The sequence below is a fragment of the Trachemys scripta genome, chromosome 12 (assembly GCF_013100865.1).
Source record: "Trachemys scripta elegans isolate TJP31775 chromosome 12, CAS_Tse_1.0, whole genome shotgun sequence".
Lineage (NCBI taxonomy): Eukaryota > Metazoa > Chordata > Testudines > Emydidae > Trachemys > Trachemys scripta.
The window spans coordinates 161,027-177,304 of record NC_048309.1 but is presented as its reverse complement, the minus strand read 5'-3'; the positions used below and the strand labels follow the sequence as shown (position 1 = coordinate 177,304).

General features: G+C 46.7%; 1 protein-coding gene and 1 long non-coding RNA gene across 4 annotated transcripts in view; one reads left to right on the top strand and one right to left on the bottom strand.

The window, feature by feature from the left end:
• Positions 1-15,170, top strand: part of ZNFX1 (zinc finger NFX1-type containing 1) — a 27,766-nt gene extending 12,596 nt beyond the window's left edge. For all 3 annotated transcript variants that reach the window (XM_034787001.1, XM_034787003.1, XM_034787002.1), the window contains exons 11-14: positions 3,282-3,427; positions 3,793-3,903; positions 6,652-6,747; positions 12,331-15,170. In XM_034787001.1, coding sequence (XP_034642892.1) covers positions 3,282-3,427; positions 3,793-3,903; positions 6,652-6,747; positions 12,331-14,763 — 2,786 coding nt within the window. In that variant the 3' untranslated portion in view covers positions 14,764-15,170. The remainder of the gene's footprint in view (positions 1-3,281; positions 3,428-3,792; positions 3,904-6,651; positions 6,748-12,330) is intronic.
• Positions 5,652-16,278, bottom strand: LOC117885661. Its single transcript, XR_004647807.1, has 3 exons — positions 16,202-16,278; positions 6,430-6,534; positions 5,652-5,783 (listed from the first exon to the last, which is right to left on the bottom strand). It is a non-coding gene; the product is annotated as an uncharacterized LOC117885661 (long non-coding RNA).

The following is a 16,278-nucleotide window of genomic DNA, read 5'->3' as shown; positions in this document are numbered from 1 at the left end:
TACATAAAAGGAAAGTTCATCTCTCGATTACGCGATGGCCTTCAATGGAACAGCTGTGACCTGCACCAGATATGCCATGTTTTCTTTCCTGCCTAAAATCAGAAGGGACTTTGTGTATGACATGGAAGTTGGTGGCTGTGTTGGAAGAATAGACTCTTGGATTGGAAGGGCAAATGCAGATGTTACACAGCATCAGAGAGACTGAGAAGTTCCATCACAGTTGCAGATTTAGTGAAGAAAGGAACTGGCCCCCAAGGAATCAGAGGAGGCGTGGCAATTCATAACCACTGAATGCAAGATGATGAGGCAGACTATGACCATCAGAATGATGACCAGGACGAATGCCACAAAGCTAGAGGTTTCCAAATTATACCAGGTACTCTGTGTGGAAACTGCTGAAAATATCTCTGAAGCTCCACCTGGTCAAATTCAACAGAGATGTGTATGGGATATTCCTGTGGATAGCTGCTCAGCCCAACTTGCAAGAAAAATCTAGCATGCTGACAAAGATGTTCAACTGTCCAAGGAAGACAGACAAGCCTTGCCGGGGATTCTATCCTAAGAAGAATGGGTAGAACGTTCTGCAAGGGGTAGATGACAACAGGATGGTGTGCTGTTTTTCTGGAGCCAAGACACAAGACATCACTTTAGATTAGATAGGCTTTTAAAGTCGATGGGGGATGAATCCTCTGGTGATGGTGCATGTCAGTGCTAATGACACTGCATTGTAGGATATCTCGCAGATTATGAATGACTTCAGGTGAAGGAGAAAAATGTCCAAGTGATCCTTCCTGTTCCCTGAGTGAAGGAAGACAGAAAATGCTGGAAGTGAACTGCTAGCTAGGTAAGTGGTGGAATGTAGATAAATTTGGTTTTGTGGAATATTGGTCCACCTTTTTTGGGGAGAGGGGTCAAACCAGCTGTTCATAGCAGGGGCAGACTGGAGGAAAGGACTCCTGGTCTCATCTCAGAGAATATTCTCCTGGATCGTGTCGTGCATTTGCACATGCTACGAGCTGGCCAACATACCAGCCCTGGCCTTTACTGCACACTCCACGAGGGCCCAGGCCTAGTCAGCGGTGTTCTTGGCCCAGGTCCTGATCCAAGAAATCTGCAGGGCAGCAACCCGATGGGTGCTATTAGGGGAAAAACTTTCCGACAATTGTGCATGCAGTGCACACACACCTAATTGGAATGGATATGAGCAACACATCTCGAAGAACAGTTACGAGAGGTGATTAACCGTTTTTTTTGTTTGTTTTTTTCTTCCAACCAATGGTGCCTCATCAGTGTAATGGAGGGGAAAAAAGTCACTGAAACTGATTGTCTCCTACTTCTATAACTATCTGGGTTTTTCCTTTGTTTTATCCCCCCCGCAGGCTTTGGCATTTACATAGCAACAGATGACCATTAGCCCATAACAACAGTTGATTCCACTGACCATCTTTGTTAAGTAAATTTGCATGGGCCACAATTTATTTGTGAAATTCCTAGTTGAGTGAGTTGGGTCTGGAAGCTGTGGCCCAGTGTAAACAGTGCCACATCAGTCCATGCTGGGTGGGGGGTGGGGGGAAATATACACAGAAAGATCGTAAACATGCAGTCTGGGGTAAATAGCACTATTGTCTTTCATCCAATGCTAAGGTGAGAGAACTGTACTATGGAAGACCGCATTTGGCATTATTTACCCCCTGCTCAGCCGATATCACGATGGACATGCAAGAATCCACACTAAGATCCCAAGGCTGTGAACCATGTGCATGGGGAGGTGGGCTCAACAAAGGTCTTAGGGATTTGGGTGCGGGGGGGAAATGGGTCTACATCATGACATATTAGGATGGGGTAAATATTGCTGCATTGTGAGATGCAGTGATAGTGGCATCCAAAGGCCTCGACACTGTGGATGGAGGCATAAAAACCCAAAACAAAGCCGGTCTCACCATATACTTTGCAATCACCAAAAGAGACAGGAAAAAAAACTGGAAGAGGAGAGGCGAGACTAGGTCATGTCTGGGGGAGAGAAGTGATTGAACATTGAGAAGCAAGGAAGAGGCGATGGGGGCTCCCACGAGAGAGAGGGTTTGTGGTTTCCTCTCTTGACCAGGACAGCAGAGAGTATTCCGTCCACCGCTTTGGCTCCTTGTTGCATTTCCCTGGGAGCTGTTGCTGTGGGTTGAGGTAGTGGGGATTATCCTGGCTCCCCTAGCCATGGGGAGCTCCCCATCCCAGGGCCCCCTTCACATGCCCATTTTACCATCTATGTTCTCCCAGTTACTGATGGGCAGCAGGCTGCAGCCCATCAGTAACATGTCCTTGCAGCTCAGCTTGGGCTCGGGGCAGTAGGACTTCAGCTGGGAGTGGGCATTCCTGCTCAGCTTGGGGCTGGAGGAGACAAAGCAGGAGGTGGTGTTCCCTATCTTCCTTCGCCACCTATCCCTAGCTGCCTGAACAGGTGTGGGAGGATACTGGGGGAGCCTGTCACCAGCAGCGGCAAGAAGCCATGGGCAGCAGCGAAGAAAACAACAAGGAAGAGGTGACGGCTACTGCTGCTCCCTCCAGTTGCACTCACTGGCGGACCCCCATTCCCCCCGACACTGGCTCATCCAAGAATCCTTGCCCCAAGCACAGCCAGCAGAGCAGAGGGCGCAGCAGCTAAATCCTCCTGCCCTGGCATCTTGAGACTTTTTCAGGGGGCCCACCAATTGGCTGGGGCCCATGCGTTAATCCACCACTACCAGTATACAATGGCCAGCCGGGGAGACAAGTGTCTCCTACTTCCTGTCTGGTAGAACCTGCCTTAAGGCATGTCACTGCTTTAAAACCATAATTTTCAACACATACACCCACACACCTCTTTACATATTATCTATAGATACATTTTGCAAAGATTTTGACAACCAGTGCAATACAGGCTGGCAGTAGAGACCTCACGTGAAACTCTTTGGTGAACTAGTATGTAGAAGCCAGACCCAGGGGACTCCTGTAACTCTTATGCATCTCTCTGCCAGTTACCATCAAGAGGTCTTTGGGTCACACCACCTACTTCCTGCACCCCTAGGAGCCCTCCTGGGCATGGACCAAGATGCAGCTACAAAGCCTCTTTGGGGATGAGTCTTGGAATGTGCGATGCATGGCAGAGAACCCTTTGTGTCTTCCTGGGAACTGAGACCTGGAGAGGTTCTCTCCCTCCCTTAAAATATCTGACTTGGAGTTCCTGGGCACTAGCTTGCTGTCTGTAGGGGGAGTTTTGCTCTGTTGAGGGTGCCTCTCTTTCCCACCAGGTGCTGCTAAATACCGTCAGATCCTGCAGAAAGTGGAGCCTCGAATTGTCATAGTGGAAGAAGCAGCAGAGGTGCTGGAGGCTCACACCATCACCACTCTGAGCAAAGCCTGTCAGCACCTCATCCTCATTGGAGACCACCAGCAGGTAACGTGTCCATGTGGGGCCTCCTCCACTGTACAGAGACAGAGATTGGGCACAGCAAAATGCCAAGCAGGAGGTTCCCACAGGTTTATCATCTTTCCCCCCCGGCCATACAGCTATATACACAGTGGCAGTCACTGGCCCTGCCTCCCCCCAGCCTCCAATGTGCTTCTGGGGACAAAACTCTTGTACAGCTCTGGCAGTAATTTAACCTCACTTCTAAGCCTGATTCATTGTAGCTGAGCTGGCCCTAATACTTGGCGTTGTTTCAAAAACTCTGTGCCCTTCCAGTGGTGGAGAGATGAAAGCATTGTTGATGGGGGGGGAGAGAACTCATAATAGCTGGACTCTAACACTTTCATTTTCAGTTACGGCCTAGTGCTAATGTGTATGACCTGGCCAAGAACTTCAATCTGGAGATGTCTCTCTTTGAGCGGCTGGTGAAAGTCGGCTTCCCCTTTGTCCGATTGAATTATCAGGTGAGGAGCAGCTCTAGAATTTCTGCTTGCTGTATTCATTCTCCATGATATAGGTGTGACAGTTTTGTCGCCCCTGGGGTGCAGTCTAGGAACTGTGGGAACTGCTGTGCCCCTCTAAAATGCAGCTGGGTTGGGGACACAGCCAGCCTCACCGAGACCCTGTTATCACCCAACATGACAGCAGGTGGCACCACTCATCCAAATGGCTGCTACCCTGAAACTCATCCAAACTGGGTTACCTGAGTGCAAACAGCAGACACTGGCCAATTTCCCAGTCTCCCTCCCCTCCCCCTCCCCCCCCTCCAAAGTATAAACCCAAAATTATACGGTCTTGCACCACACAGGGATCTGTACAGTGTTAGTTCATTATGCCTGCTCCCCCTCAATAGTGAGAGGAATATGCACACTTGTGGTAACCAAACTGAGATTTTCCCACGGACACTCCATTTAAAGGCACACTGGTTTAGGTTAAAACATGAAACCAGTTTATTAACTACAAAAAGATAGATTTTAAGTGATAGCAAAAAGATCAAAGCAGATTACCTAGCAAATAAACAACCACAATCTAAACCTAACATACGAGAAAGATTGGATATGAATTAGCAGTTTCTCACCCTGACTAATAATTAGGGTTCTACCAAATTCATGGCTGTGAAAAATGCATCATGGACTGTGAAAACTAGTCTCCCCCTTGAAATCTGTATAGTATAGGGTAAAAATACACAAAAGACCAGATTTCACGGGGGAGACCAATGTTTCTCAAATGGGGATCCCAAACCAAAAGACAATTGTGGGGGGAAGTCGCAAGATTACTGGTGAAAGGTGGCAGGGGGGGTTGCAGTATTACCACCCTTCTGTGCTGCCTTCAGAGCTGGGTGGCCAAAGAGCAGTGGCTGTTGGCCAGGTGCCCAGCTCTGAAGGCAGTGCTCCACCAGCAGCAGTAGAGAAGTAAGGGTTGCAATACTACACCATACCACCCTTACTTCTGTGCTGCTGCCTTCAGAGTTGGGTCAGGACCCCTACAGTTACAATACCGTGAAATACAGATATAAATATCTGAAATAATGAAATTTACAATTTTTAAAATCTATGACTGTGAAATTGACCAAAATGGACTGTGAATTTGGTAGGGACCTACTGATAAAAGCAGGCTTGCAGATTCTCAAGGCACAAGCTGCCCTTGCTTTGCAGCTTGGGATCCCCACCTCCATTCAAAGTCCTTTTCTTTCAGAGCTTCTCTTAGGTGTTGAGTTATTGTGGGGGAATGAAGAACAACAGATGTCACTCCCTGCTTTATATAGCTTTAGCATGTGGTGGGAACCCATTGTTCTAAAAACAGTTCCCAGCCCAGTTTGTAGAAAAATACAGGTACCCAAAATTGAGTCCAGAGTCATGTGCTCTGGTCACATGCCCTTGCAGAATCATAGCAGCCATTACTTATGGGCTGTCTGGAGCATTCTTAGGAAGGCTCACCAGGTGGGGGATAAGCTTCTCCCTAAAGCCTATTGTTTTTCCTAATGGCCCATTACCCTGAATAGGCCCTTCACAACCAGCTGTTTTGACTGGAAGCATTTTGCCTAGTGGGTGTCACCCAGGTGTAACTACATATGAAATACAGATACATAGTCAATATTAATAACTTTAGATACAAAAATGATACATGCATATAAATAGGATAATCATATACAGCAATTCATAACTTTTCCAATAACACCTTACATGACCCATCTTTTACAAAATGCATCATAATTATGCCATAATCGTATCATAATAATATTACTATGACAAATATCGGGTGTAGTGTCACAATAGGAATTTACCTGGTTGGAATCTTGGAGTCTGTAGGAAGCTCAGTGTCATATTCCTGTTCCCATAGCAATCTGAAAAAATGAAACAAAAAACCAGGTTTTGTTTAATCCCTGAGAAGAGCGCTGGGATCTGTCAGATCCATGCAGACCAGCTTCTGTGTCCGTTCAAGACACAGGCACTACATCTTCTGGTACAGCCTTTCTGCTCTTGGGCTCTCTCTCTGTTGCATAAATAAATAAATTTAAATATATCTCCATAAATTTATTTATCTCCTAGAACTGGAAGGGACCTTGAAAGGTCATAGAGTCCAGCCCCATGCCTTCACTAGCAGGACCAAGTACTGATTTTGCTCCAGATCCTTAAGTGGTCCCCTCAAGGATTGAACTCACAACCCTGGGTTTAGCAGGCCCAATGCTCAAACCACTGAGCTATCCCTCCCCCCTGGAAGCTGGTGTGAGAAGCAGACTCACAAAACATATAGCAACATCTCATAATTTCATATACAATGAAGATACATTGTAACCATTTAACAGATTGTGACTTTTCAAATGGTATCTCACAAAGCACACTTTGTACAAAACATAATCATAAAACAATAGTGAATATGTGGGTTCAGGGGGTTACATGGGGTACATTATGTCACAGTGATGTCATGCTGATGTGATGCTGGACAACCTGTCCACTGGGAACTGCACTAAAAGCAACAAACTTACTTACAGTCCCATATCTTCATGAAGATATATTTGGTCACTTTCATCTGGTTGGATTGGAGCTGGTGATAGAGGGAGGGTTCGTTCCCATTTCTGCGGCGTCATTGTCTCCCTGATGAAGCAGAAAAGGAGGGATGGTTCAGTTCATTCCATCATGTGAGAAATTTGCCCATTTATGTTGGCTACTGCTAACCCTAGCTCTCCTGTAACTTTTGTTTCTGTGTTCCAGCACCGCATGCGCCCTGAGATAGCCCAGCTCCTCACTCCCCACATATACAAGGAGCTGGAGAACCATCCCTCTGTTCTCAGATATGAAAACATCAAGGTGAGTTTGCAGAAGGCACCAAGCAATTTCTCTCTGAACCCCCCTTACTAGGTAAAATGACCCTCTCCTTATATCATCCAAACCAGTCACTTCTTTGGGTTTGTATTCAAGTATTTCTGTCTCTTTGATCAAGTTTAGCTGATAAAAATTGGTAACGTTAAATAAAGAAATCAGGTGATGTAGGAGTAGTTATCTTATAAAAAAGATGGATGTATGTTATTTATATTACCATAGTGCCTACAGCCCTAGTCAAGGACTTGGACCCCATTGTGCTAGACACTGTATGTACAAACAGAACAAAAAGATTCTCTGCCCAAAGAGCTAAGTACTTGCATGGAGAGAAAATACTGGGTTCTAAAGGGCTCTTTAATCTAGCAGAGAAATGCATAACAAAAACCAATGGCTGGAAGCTGAAGGTAAACAAATTCCAATTAGAAATAAGGCACAAATTGTTAACAGTGAAGGGTGATCAACCACTGGAACAAACTCCCAAGGGAAATGGTGGATTCTTCATCTCATGATGTCTTCAAGACTGGATGCCTTTCTGGAAGATGATTTAGTCAAACACATTAGTGGGGTCAATACAAAAGTTAACTGGGTAAAATTCTCTGGCCTGTGTTATGCAGGAGGTCAGACTAGGGTTCCTTCTAGCCTTAAATTCTATTAATCTGTGGACACTAATATGGAATCCTGGTTTTGCTCTAATGGGAAAAACGTGTTTCATAGACTCTAGGACTGGAAGGGACCTCGAGAGGTCATCGAGTCCAGTCCCCTGCCCTCATGGCAGGACCAAATACTGTCTAGACCATCCCTGATACACATTTATCTAACCTACTCTTAAATATCTCCAGAGATGGAGATTCCACAACCTCCCTAGGCAGTTTATTCCAATGTTTAACCACCCTGACAGTTAGGAACTTTTTCCTAATGTCCAACCAAGATCTCCCTTGCTGCAGTTTAAGCCCATTGCTTCTTGCTCTATCCTTAGAAGCTAAGATGAACAAGTTTTCTCCCACCTCCTTATGACACCCTTTTAGATACCTGAAAACTGCTATCATGTCCCCTCTCATTCTTCTCTTTTCCAAACTAAACAAACCCAATTCTTTCAGCCTTATAGGTCATGTTCTTTAGACCTTTAATCATTCTTGTTGCTCTTCTCTGGACCCGCTCCAATTTCTCCACATCTTTCTTGAAATGCGGTGCCCAGAACTGGACACAATACTCCAGCTGAGGCCTAACCAGCGCAGAGTAGAGCGGAAGAATGACTTCTCATGTCTTGCTCACAACACACCTGTTAATGCATCCCAGAATCACATTTGCTTTTTTTGCAACAGCAAAACACTGTTGACTCATATTTAGCTTGTGGTCCACTATAACCCCTAGATCCCTTTCTGCCATACTCCTTCCTAGACAGTCTCTTCCCATTCTGTATGTGTGAAACTGATTGTTCCTTCCTAAGTGGAGCACTTTGCATTTGTCTTTATTAAACTTCATCCTGTTTACCTCAGACCATTTCTCCAATTTGTCCAGATCATTTTGAATTATGATCCTATCCGCCAAAGCAGTTGCAATCCTTCCCAGTTGGGTATCATCTGCAAACTTAATAAGCGTACATTCTATGCCAATATCTAAGTCGTTGATGAAGATATTGAACAGAGCCGGTCCCAAAACAGACCCCTACGGAATCCCACTTGTTGTACCTTTCCAGCAGGATTGGGAACCATTAATAACTACTCTGAGTACGGTTATCCAGCCAGTTATGCACCCACCTTATAGTAGCCCCATATAAGTTGTATTTGCCTAGTTTATCGATAAGAATATCATGCGAGACGGTATCAACTGTCTTACTAAAGTCTAGGTATACCACATCCACCGCTTCTCCCTTCGCCACAAGACTCGTTATCCTATCAAAGAAAGCTATCAGATTAGTTTGACATGATTTGTTCTTTACAAATCCATGCTGGCTATTCCCTACCACCTTACCACCTTCCAAGTGTTTGCAGATGCTTTCCTTAATTACTTGCTCCATTATCTTCCCAGGCACAGAAGTTAAACTAACTTGTCTGTAGTTTCCTGGGTTGTTTTTATTTCCCTTTTTGTAGATGGGCACTATGTTTGCCCTTTTCCAGTCTTCTGGAATCTCCCTGTCTCCCATGATTTTTCCAAAGATAATAGCTAGAGGCTCAGATACCTCCTCTGTTAGCTCCTTGAGTATTCTAGGATGCATTTCGTTGGGCCCTGGTGACTTGCAGGCATCTAACTTTTCTAAGAGATTTTTAACTTGTTCTTTTTTTATTTTCTCTTCTAAACCTACTCCCTTCCCATTAGCATTCACTATGTCAGGCATTCCTTCAGACTTCTCGGTGAAGACCGAAACAAAGAAGTCATTAAGCATCTCTGCCATTTCCAAGTTTCCTGTTACTGTCTCTCCCTCCTCACTGAGCAGTGGGCCTACCCTGTCTTTGGTATTCCTCTTGCTTCTAATGTATTGATAAAAAGTCTTTTTGTTTCCCTTTATTCCCATAGCTAGTATGAGCTCATTTTGTGCCTTTGCCTTTCTAATCTTGCCCCTGCAGTCCTGTGCTGTTTGCCTATATTCATCCTTTGTAATTTGTCCTAGTTTCCATTTTTTATATGACTTCTTTTTATTTTTTAGATCATGCAAGATCTCGTGGTTAAGCCAACGTGGTCTTTTGCCATATTTTCTATCGTTCCTTCCCAGCGGAATAGCTTGCTTTTGGGTCCTTAATAGTGTCCCTTTGAAAAACTGCCAACTCTCCTCAGTCGTTTTTCCCTTCAATCTTGATTCCCATGGGACTTTACCTATACGCTCTCTGAGCTTACCAAAATCTGCCTTCCTGAAATCCATTCTCTATTTTGCTGTACTCCCTTCTACCCTTCCTTAGAATTGTGAACTCTATGATTTCATGTAAAAAGCAACAGAGAGTCCTGTGGCACCTTTAAGACTAACAGATGTATTGGAGCATAAGCTTTCGTAGGTGAATGCATCCGACGAAGTGGGCATTCACCCACGAAAGCTTATGCTCCAATACATCTGTTAGTCTTAAAGGTGCCACAGGACTCTCTGTTGCTTTTTACAGATCCAGACTAACACGGCTACCCCTCTGATACTATGATTTCATGATCGCTTTCACCCAAGCTACCTTCCACTTTCGAATTCTCAACGAGTTCCTCCCTATTTGTTAAAATCAAATCTAGAACAGCTTCCCCCCCAGTAGCTTTTTCAACCTTCTGAAATAAGAAGTTGTCTGCAATGCAGTCCAAGAACTTATTGGATAGTCTGTGCCCCGCTGTGTTATTTTCCCAACATATATCTGGATAGTTGAAGTCCCCCATCACCACCAGATCTTGGGCTTTGGATGATTTTGTGAGTTGTTTAAAAAAGTCTCCACCACCTGGTTAGGTGGCCTGTAGTAGACCCCTAGCATGACATCACCCTTGTTTTTTACCCCTTTTAGCCTAACCCAGAGACTCTCAACACTTCAGTCTCCTATGTCCATCTCCACCTCAGTCCAAGTGTGTACATTTTTAATATACAAGGCAACACCTCCTGCCTTTTTCCCGTCTATCCTTCCTGAGCAAGCTGTACCCATCCATACCAACATGTTCAACCAGTCCAGTTTATTAAGCAGCCATTACTGTAACTACAGGCACTCAGAGCCAGAGAATTGTGCTCTGGCTGAAATGGCCTGATTGTCCCTTAGGGAGACAGGAGCAACCCAACTAATTGGCAATTCCTCTTTTGTCAGTGTCAGGGAATGAACATTCTACTGGCATGTTCACCTAGGGTGAATGGAAACTTTGGACAGATGCAGGGGCTGCATTCTCCACCTCACTGGAGGAGGGAGCCAGGGATCAACAGGGACCCTGACGCTACTAGCCCTTACTATGGAAGAGAGGAGAAACCATTGCTTTCTTCTCTGCAGTGGGCAGGGTGTGTGTTGGAGGGGCCAAGCACTGCGGTAGCGGTGTCAAAAGAGAATGGGGGTTGGGAGGAAAGTAAGATTAAAAAAAAAAAAACACTGAAAAATAAAAGGAATGGTGTGAATTATGGGATTGGGAAAGCAAGAGGAATTGGGAAAGAAAAAGATTGTCATGAAAGACCAGAGACTGGCTATTTTAGATTCTTTAGTATGATGGGAGAATGAAGTACATACGCTTATTCAGAGTCCAATAACAAACTCTCTCAAACTCATACATATAAAGTTGTATTACGTGGACTACAAGTATTGCATATACATTTTCGAGAAAAGTGTATAAGGGTTCTATAGGGATGGGATACTGAAAGTGTGTTTCACCCTGGCTAGTAGGTATCAAGTAAAGAAACACTGTGCATGGTTATTTTATCACCCATTTCTCCTACCTATCCTAAATACATGAGTATTCACATTGAGTAGTGTGAATGAATGAGCCATGATTTCTCATTTATAGCCTGCGCACATGCCACTAGCACAAACTCCTTTTTGTAACCTAAAGAATAAATTGTAGTTGTTGGACTCTAATTAAGATAAGGAATCAAATCCTCTGCATCAGGGGTTGGCAACCTACGGCACGCATGCCAAACACTGCACGCGAGCCAATTCTGAGTGGCACACTGCTGCCCACTTAGAGGAGGAGGAGGGGCTGGAATGCACCACGTTGTGCGAAGAAGCAGGGGAGGACCCCCTCCCCACCGCTCTCCCCTGTGGGGGCAGGAGGCAGAAGCTTGGTCCTGCGGCAGCCAAGCTTCCCTCCTCCCCTGCTTCTTCGCACAGTGTGGTGCATTCCGGCCCCTCCTCCTCCCAGAGGAGCAGAGCCGAGCACAGCATGCTCACTGCTCCATAGAGCAGGCAGAGAGAGGTAGAGACAGGCCTGGGGGAAGGGGGTGGAACAGGGCATATCCCTCCCAGCCCCCTGCCATGAGCCGCTCAGAGTGGGGCTGGGAGCACCCCCACAAGCTGAGCACCCCAGCCTTCTGCCCTGCATCTCCACACTCCCCAGCCCTCTGCCCTGACCTCGAGTCCCCCCCCAACACCCAGCCCTCTGCCCTGAACCCCCCACACTCCACCCAGCGGGCTGGCGGCATAAGATCAGCATTTTAATTTAATTTTAAATGACGCTTCTTAAACATTTTGAAAACCTTGTTTACTTTACATACAACAATAGTTTAGTTATATAATATACACTTAGAGAGAGACCCCTTCTAAAAAAACGTTAAAATGTATTACCGGCACACGAAACCTTAAATTAAAGTGAATAAATGAAGACTCGGCACACCACTTCTGAAAGGTTGCCTACCCCTGCTCTACGTGCTGCTGGATTCCTGGAATAGTTAGTGATGTACCAGTGGGACACTGTTCAGCCAACAAGCTCCCAAACTCTCCCTTACTAGGTATGTTATGAGGGATCTGACTGAGGGGTTTTTGCCTTAAGTGTGCAACGACCAGGGTCCTGCACCCTGAATCCAAGTCATCTACAGAGGAACTGCTAAGTGGGTCACCATAGGCATGAAAGAGCAGATTTCAGTGTTGGAAGATTAGAATGGTTTTTCCATGGTAATGTTTTCCCCTCTTTTCTTTTCAGGGGATCTTATCTAACCTTTTCTTTGTGGAGCATGACTTCCCCGAACAGGAGATCCAGGAAGGGAAAAGCCATCAGAATCCACATGAGGCCCAGTTTGTGGTGGAGCTGTGCAAATACTTCTTGTGCCAGGACTACTTGCCCTCCCAGATCACCATTCTCACCACCTACACTGGGCAGCTCTTCTGTTTGCGCAAACTCATGCCTGCCAAGATCTTCACAGGTGTGAAGGTTCATGTGGTGGATAAGTATCAGGGTGAGGAGAATGACATTATCTTGCTATCACTTGTGCGGAGTAATAAGGAAGAGAGAGCTGGGTTCCTGCAGATTTCTAACCGGATCTGCGTAGCATTATCCAGAGCTAAGAAAGGGCTTTACTGTATTGGGAATATGGGAATGCTTGGCAAGGTGCCTCTCTGGAGCAAGATCATTCACACCCTGCGGGAGAAGGGTCATATTGGTCGCTCACTGATGCTCTGTTGTCAGAACCATCCTGACACTAGGACTCTGGTATCCAAGGGAGCAGATTTCTGCAGAGTTCCTGAAGGGGGCTGTAGTCGCCCCTGTGAATTCAGGCTGAATTGTGGACACGTCTGCACTCGAGCATGTCATCCCTATGACTTAGAGCACAAAGAGTTTCAGTGTATGAAGCCCTGTCAAAAGGTGCTCTGCAAAGATGGCCATCGTTGCCCCCAACTGTGCTTTGAGCACTGTGGACCATGCATGGTGAAAGTGCTGAAAACCATCCCAAAGTGTGGCCACCAGCAGATGGTCCCTTGCTCCATTCCTGAGAGTGAGTTTTGCTGTCAAGAGCCTTGTCAGAAATATCTGAAATGTGGGCACAGATGTAGCCTGTCCTGTGGGCAGGAATGCAGTGTTCAGTGTCTTGAGATGGTTATGGTCACACTGAAATGTGGCCACAACCAGCAGGTGAAGTGCTGGATCACAGTGGAGATGAAACATGGGATGCCTGTGAAATGCAAAACCAAATGCCCTATCCCACTGGATTGTGGCCATGCATGCCCAGGTTCCTGCCATACCTGCTTTGAAGGGCGATTTCATGAGCACTGCAAGAGCCCTTGTAAGCGCTTCCTGATCTGCTCCCACAAATGTCAGCAGCCTTGCACCAGGGAATGCCCTCCATGCCAGCAAGCCTGTCAGAACCACTGCATCCACAGTCGGTGCAAAAAGAAATGCGGAGAGATGTGTATCCCATGCATGGAGCCATGTGAGTGGCGGTGTCAGCACTACCAGTGTACCAAGCTTTGCTCTGAACCATGCAACAGGCCCCGTTGCGATGTACCATGCACTAAGCTACTGCGCTGTGGTCATACTTGCATTGGGTTGTGTGGGGAACCTTGCCCAAAAAAGTGCCGTGTGTGTCACCAGGATGAAATCACCCAGATCTTTTTTGGCTTTGAGGATGAGCCAGATGCTCGCTTTGTGGAACTGGAGGATTGTGGCCACATCTTTGAGGCCCAAGGCCTCGACCATTACATGGATGAAGATGAAATTGTCATCAAGCTGAAGGTCTGCCCCAGCTGCCAGACAGCCATCAGGAAGAACTTGAGGTATGGCACCATTGTGAAAAGGCGGCTGGAGGAGATAGAGAGAGTGAAAGAGAGAATCCAAGGTCCAGTAAGTGAAATTGAAACTAGCAGGCACAGACTGCAGGGTGTGCTGGAAGGGAAGGCTGTTCTGCGAAGAAATCTGTCCATTAAATATCTCATGCTGGAAGAGAAGCTGACACATCCTGATCTCTCCACAAAGAGTATTGGACTTCTTGAGAACCTGATTGGCTTCTATGGGCGCCTGGGTGAGCTGATGAGCTCCCTGAACAAGCTTGATGTGAGCGAGAAGGAAGGACTGAGGAGACGGCTGGCTGAAATTCAGGAGTGGTTGGACAAGCCCCGGCTAAGCTTCACTGGTCAGGAGCTCTCCGACCTCCAGAGTGAGATTCAGAGGCTTACATACTTGGTGAGTCTCCTGGCCAGATGCAAAACAGCAACTGCAAAGATGAATACTTCTATCTCGAGAGAAATTGCCACTCTGCGGCAGATCCTAGAGGGAACGAAGAAGTTCACCCAAGAGGATGAAAAGGTGGTGAAGATGAAAATGGAAGAACTAAAGACAGCTCTGCCAGAGTCTGGGTTGGGAATCACTGAGGAGGAGCGAGTGCAGATTGTTAGTGCCTTTGGCTATCCACAAGGTCACTGGTTCAAGTGCCCAAATGGCCACATTTATGTGATTGGTGACTGTGGTGGGGCAATGGAGAGGAGCAAGTGCCCAGAGTGTAAGGCAGTTATTGGGGGTGCAGACCACTCTCTAGAGCACAGCAACCGTCTGGCCCCTGAAATGGATGGGGCAACTCATGCGGCTTGGTCAGAAACTGCAAATAACATGCTGAACTTTGAGGACCTTCGCAGGCTGATATAGAAGAGCCCCATCTCCCTCAGTAGAAGATCTTTTTAACCCCATGAATGCCCTTTCTTCCCTACTGCCAAGCTGCATAGCATGTGGAGTAGCTAGCTGGTGCTCACTGGCTCTGCTTGGCAAATTGGGTTTCTTGTGATTAACACTTGCTAGTGTTTGTTGCTAGAACTAGTCCCATTTCCTATTGGCACTTTATCTGTGGAATCAAGTAACTCAATGAAATAGAAACAGAAAAAAATTCGTCTGGTTTAGCCTGAAGCCTGCATGGGGCCTCCTGCAATTCCAAGGCTGGCGGGCACCAGTCTGTGGTGGCATCGGCCCCTGCAGTAGCTCTGGCTATTGCTCATTGCACTGATTGTTTAACCTGAAATCTTTTATAGCCCAATAAATTTTATTCATAGTCATTTAAATGATATATTTATTTTATTGGGTTCTTCCCCAGGCTGCTGTCTGTCCCCCACCCTAAGGGCTGGGCTCTGTCTCTTCTCCCTTCCCCTAGCACTGCTGTCTCCCATTATCTTCCCTGTGCTGGGCCCTGTGTGTCTCGCCTAGCCCAGTGCTGCACTGCCAGCTGTGCCAACAAGCAGCTCTTTAGAGGCAGCTGCTGGGAGGAGGAGGGAGATGTCTCCACAATGGCTCCTGGCTTGTTCCTGCCGTGTTGGGGTTGGACATAGCATGCCCTGGCCCCCAGAGAGCCAAGGATAAGAAAACAGCCAGCGTGTCCCTCTCTCAGGCCGGGATGTGGGGAGGGGAGAGGCGAGACCAGGTCTGCATCCCTCCTCGCTGCTACGTAGCTGCCCTAGTGCCTCCTTGTAGGGATCAGCAAGTCTTCCCTAATGGGTCCGGTGCTGGACCTGTCCAGAGGGGTTTTACTGTAAGGTATCAGAGGGGTAGCTGTGTTAGTCTGGATCTCTAAAAAAGCAACAGAGTCCTGTGGCACCTTTAAGACTAACAGATGTATTGGAGCATAAGCTTTCGTGGGCATGCATCTGATGAAGGGGGTATTCACCCACGAAAGCTTATGCTCCCATACATCTGTCAGTCTTAAAGGTGCCCCAGGACTCCCTGTTGCTTTTCACTGTAACATGTCTACTCCCCCCAGGCTCACGCTTGACTCAGCGAACCTCACACTTCACTATGGGTTGTTTTGGAAATGGAGTAGAGTCGGTACTCCCACTCCTAGAGTCACTTCCCTCATTGGCCTGTAGAGCCTTGTCAAGGGGCCTGAACTGGAGCGTTGGCCTCTTCCCATTGGCCCTGGGGACTGTTCGTCTCCCACCTCCTTTCTTTACTCAGAGGGATTGTGCAATCAGGAGCCAATCATGCTCCCGGGTGGGAACTTATTTAAAAAAAAAAAAAAAAGGCAGCCCCTCCTTTGGAAGCCCAAAACAAGCCACACTCAATAAGCCCCTTAAAGCACGAAGCCCCCAATCAGAAGCACCTCGAAGCAATTACACGCCACGTTGGCTGCTTTTAAGCTGCTTGGCAAGCGTGGAGCCGGCCTCGGCACTTCTCGTA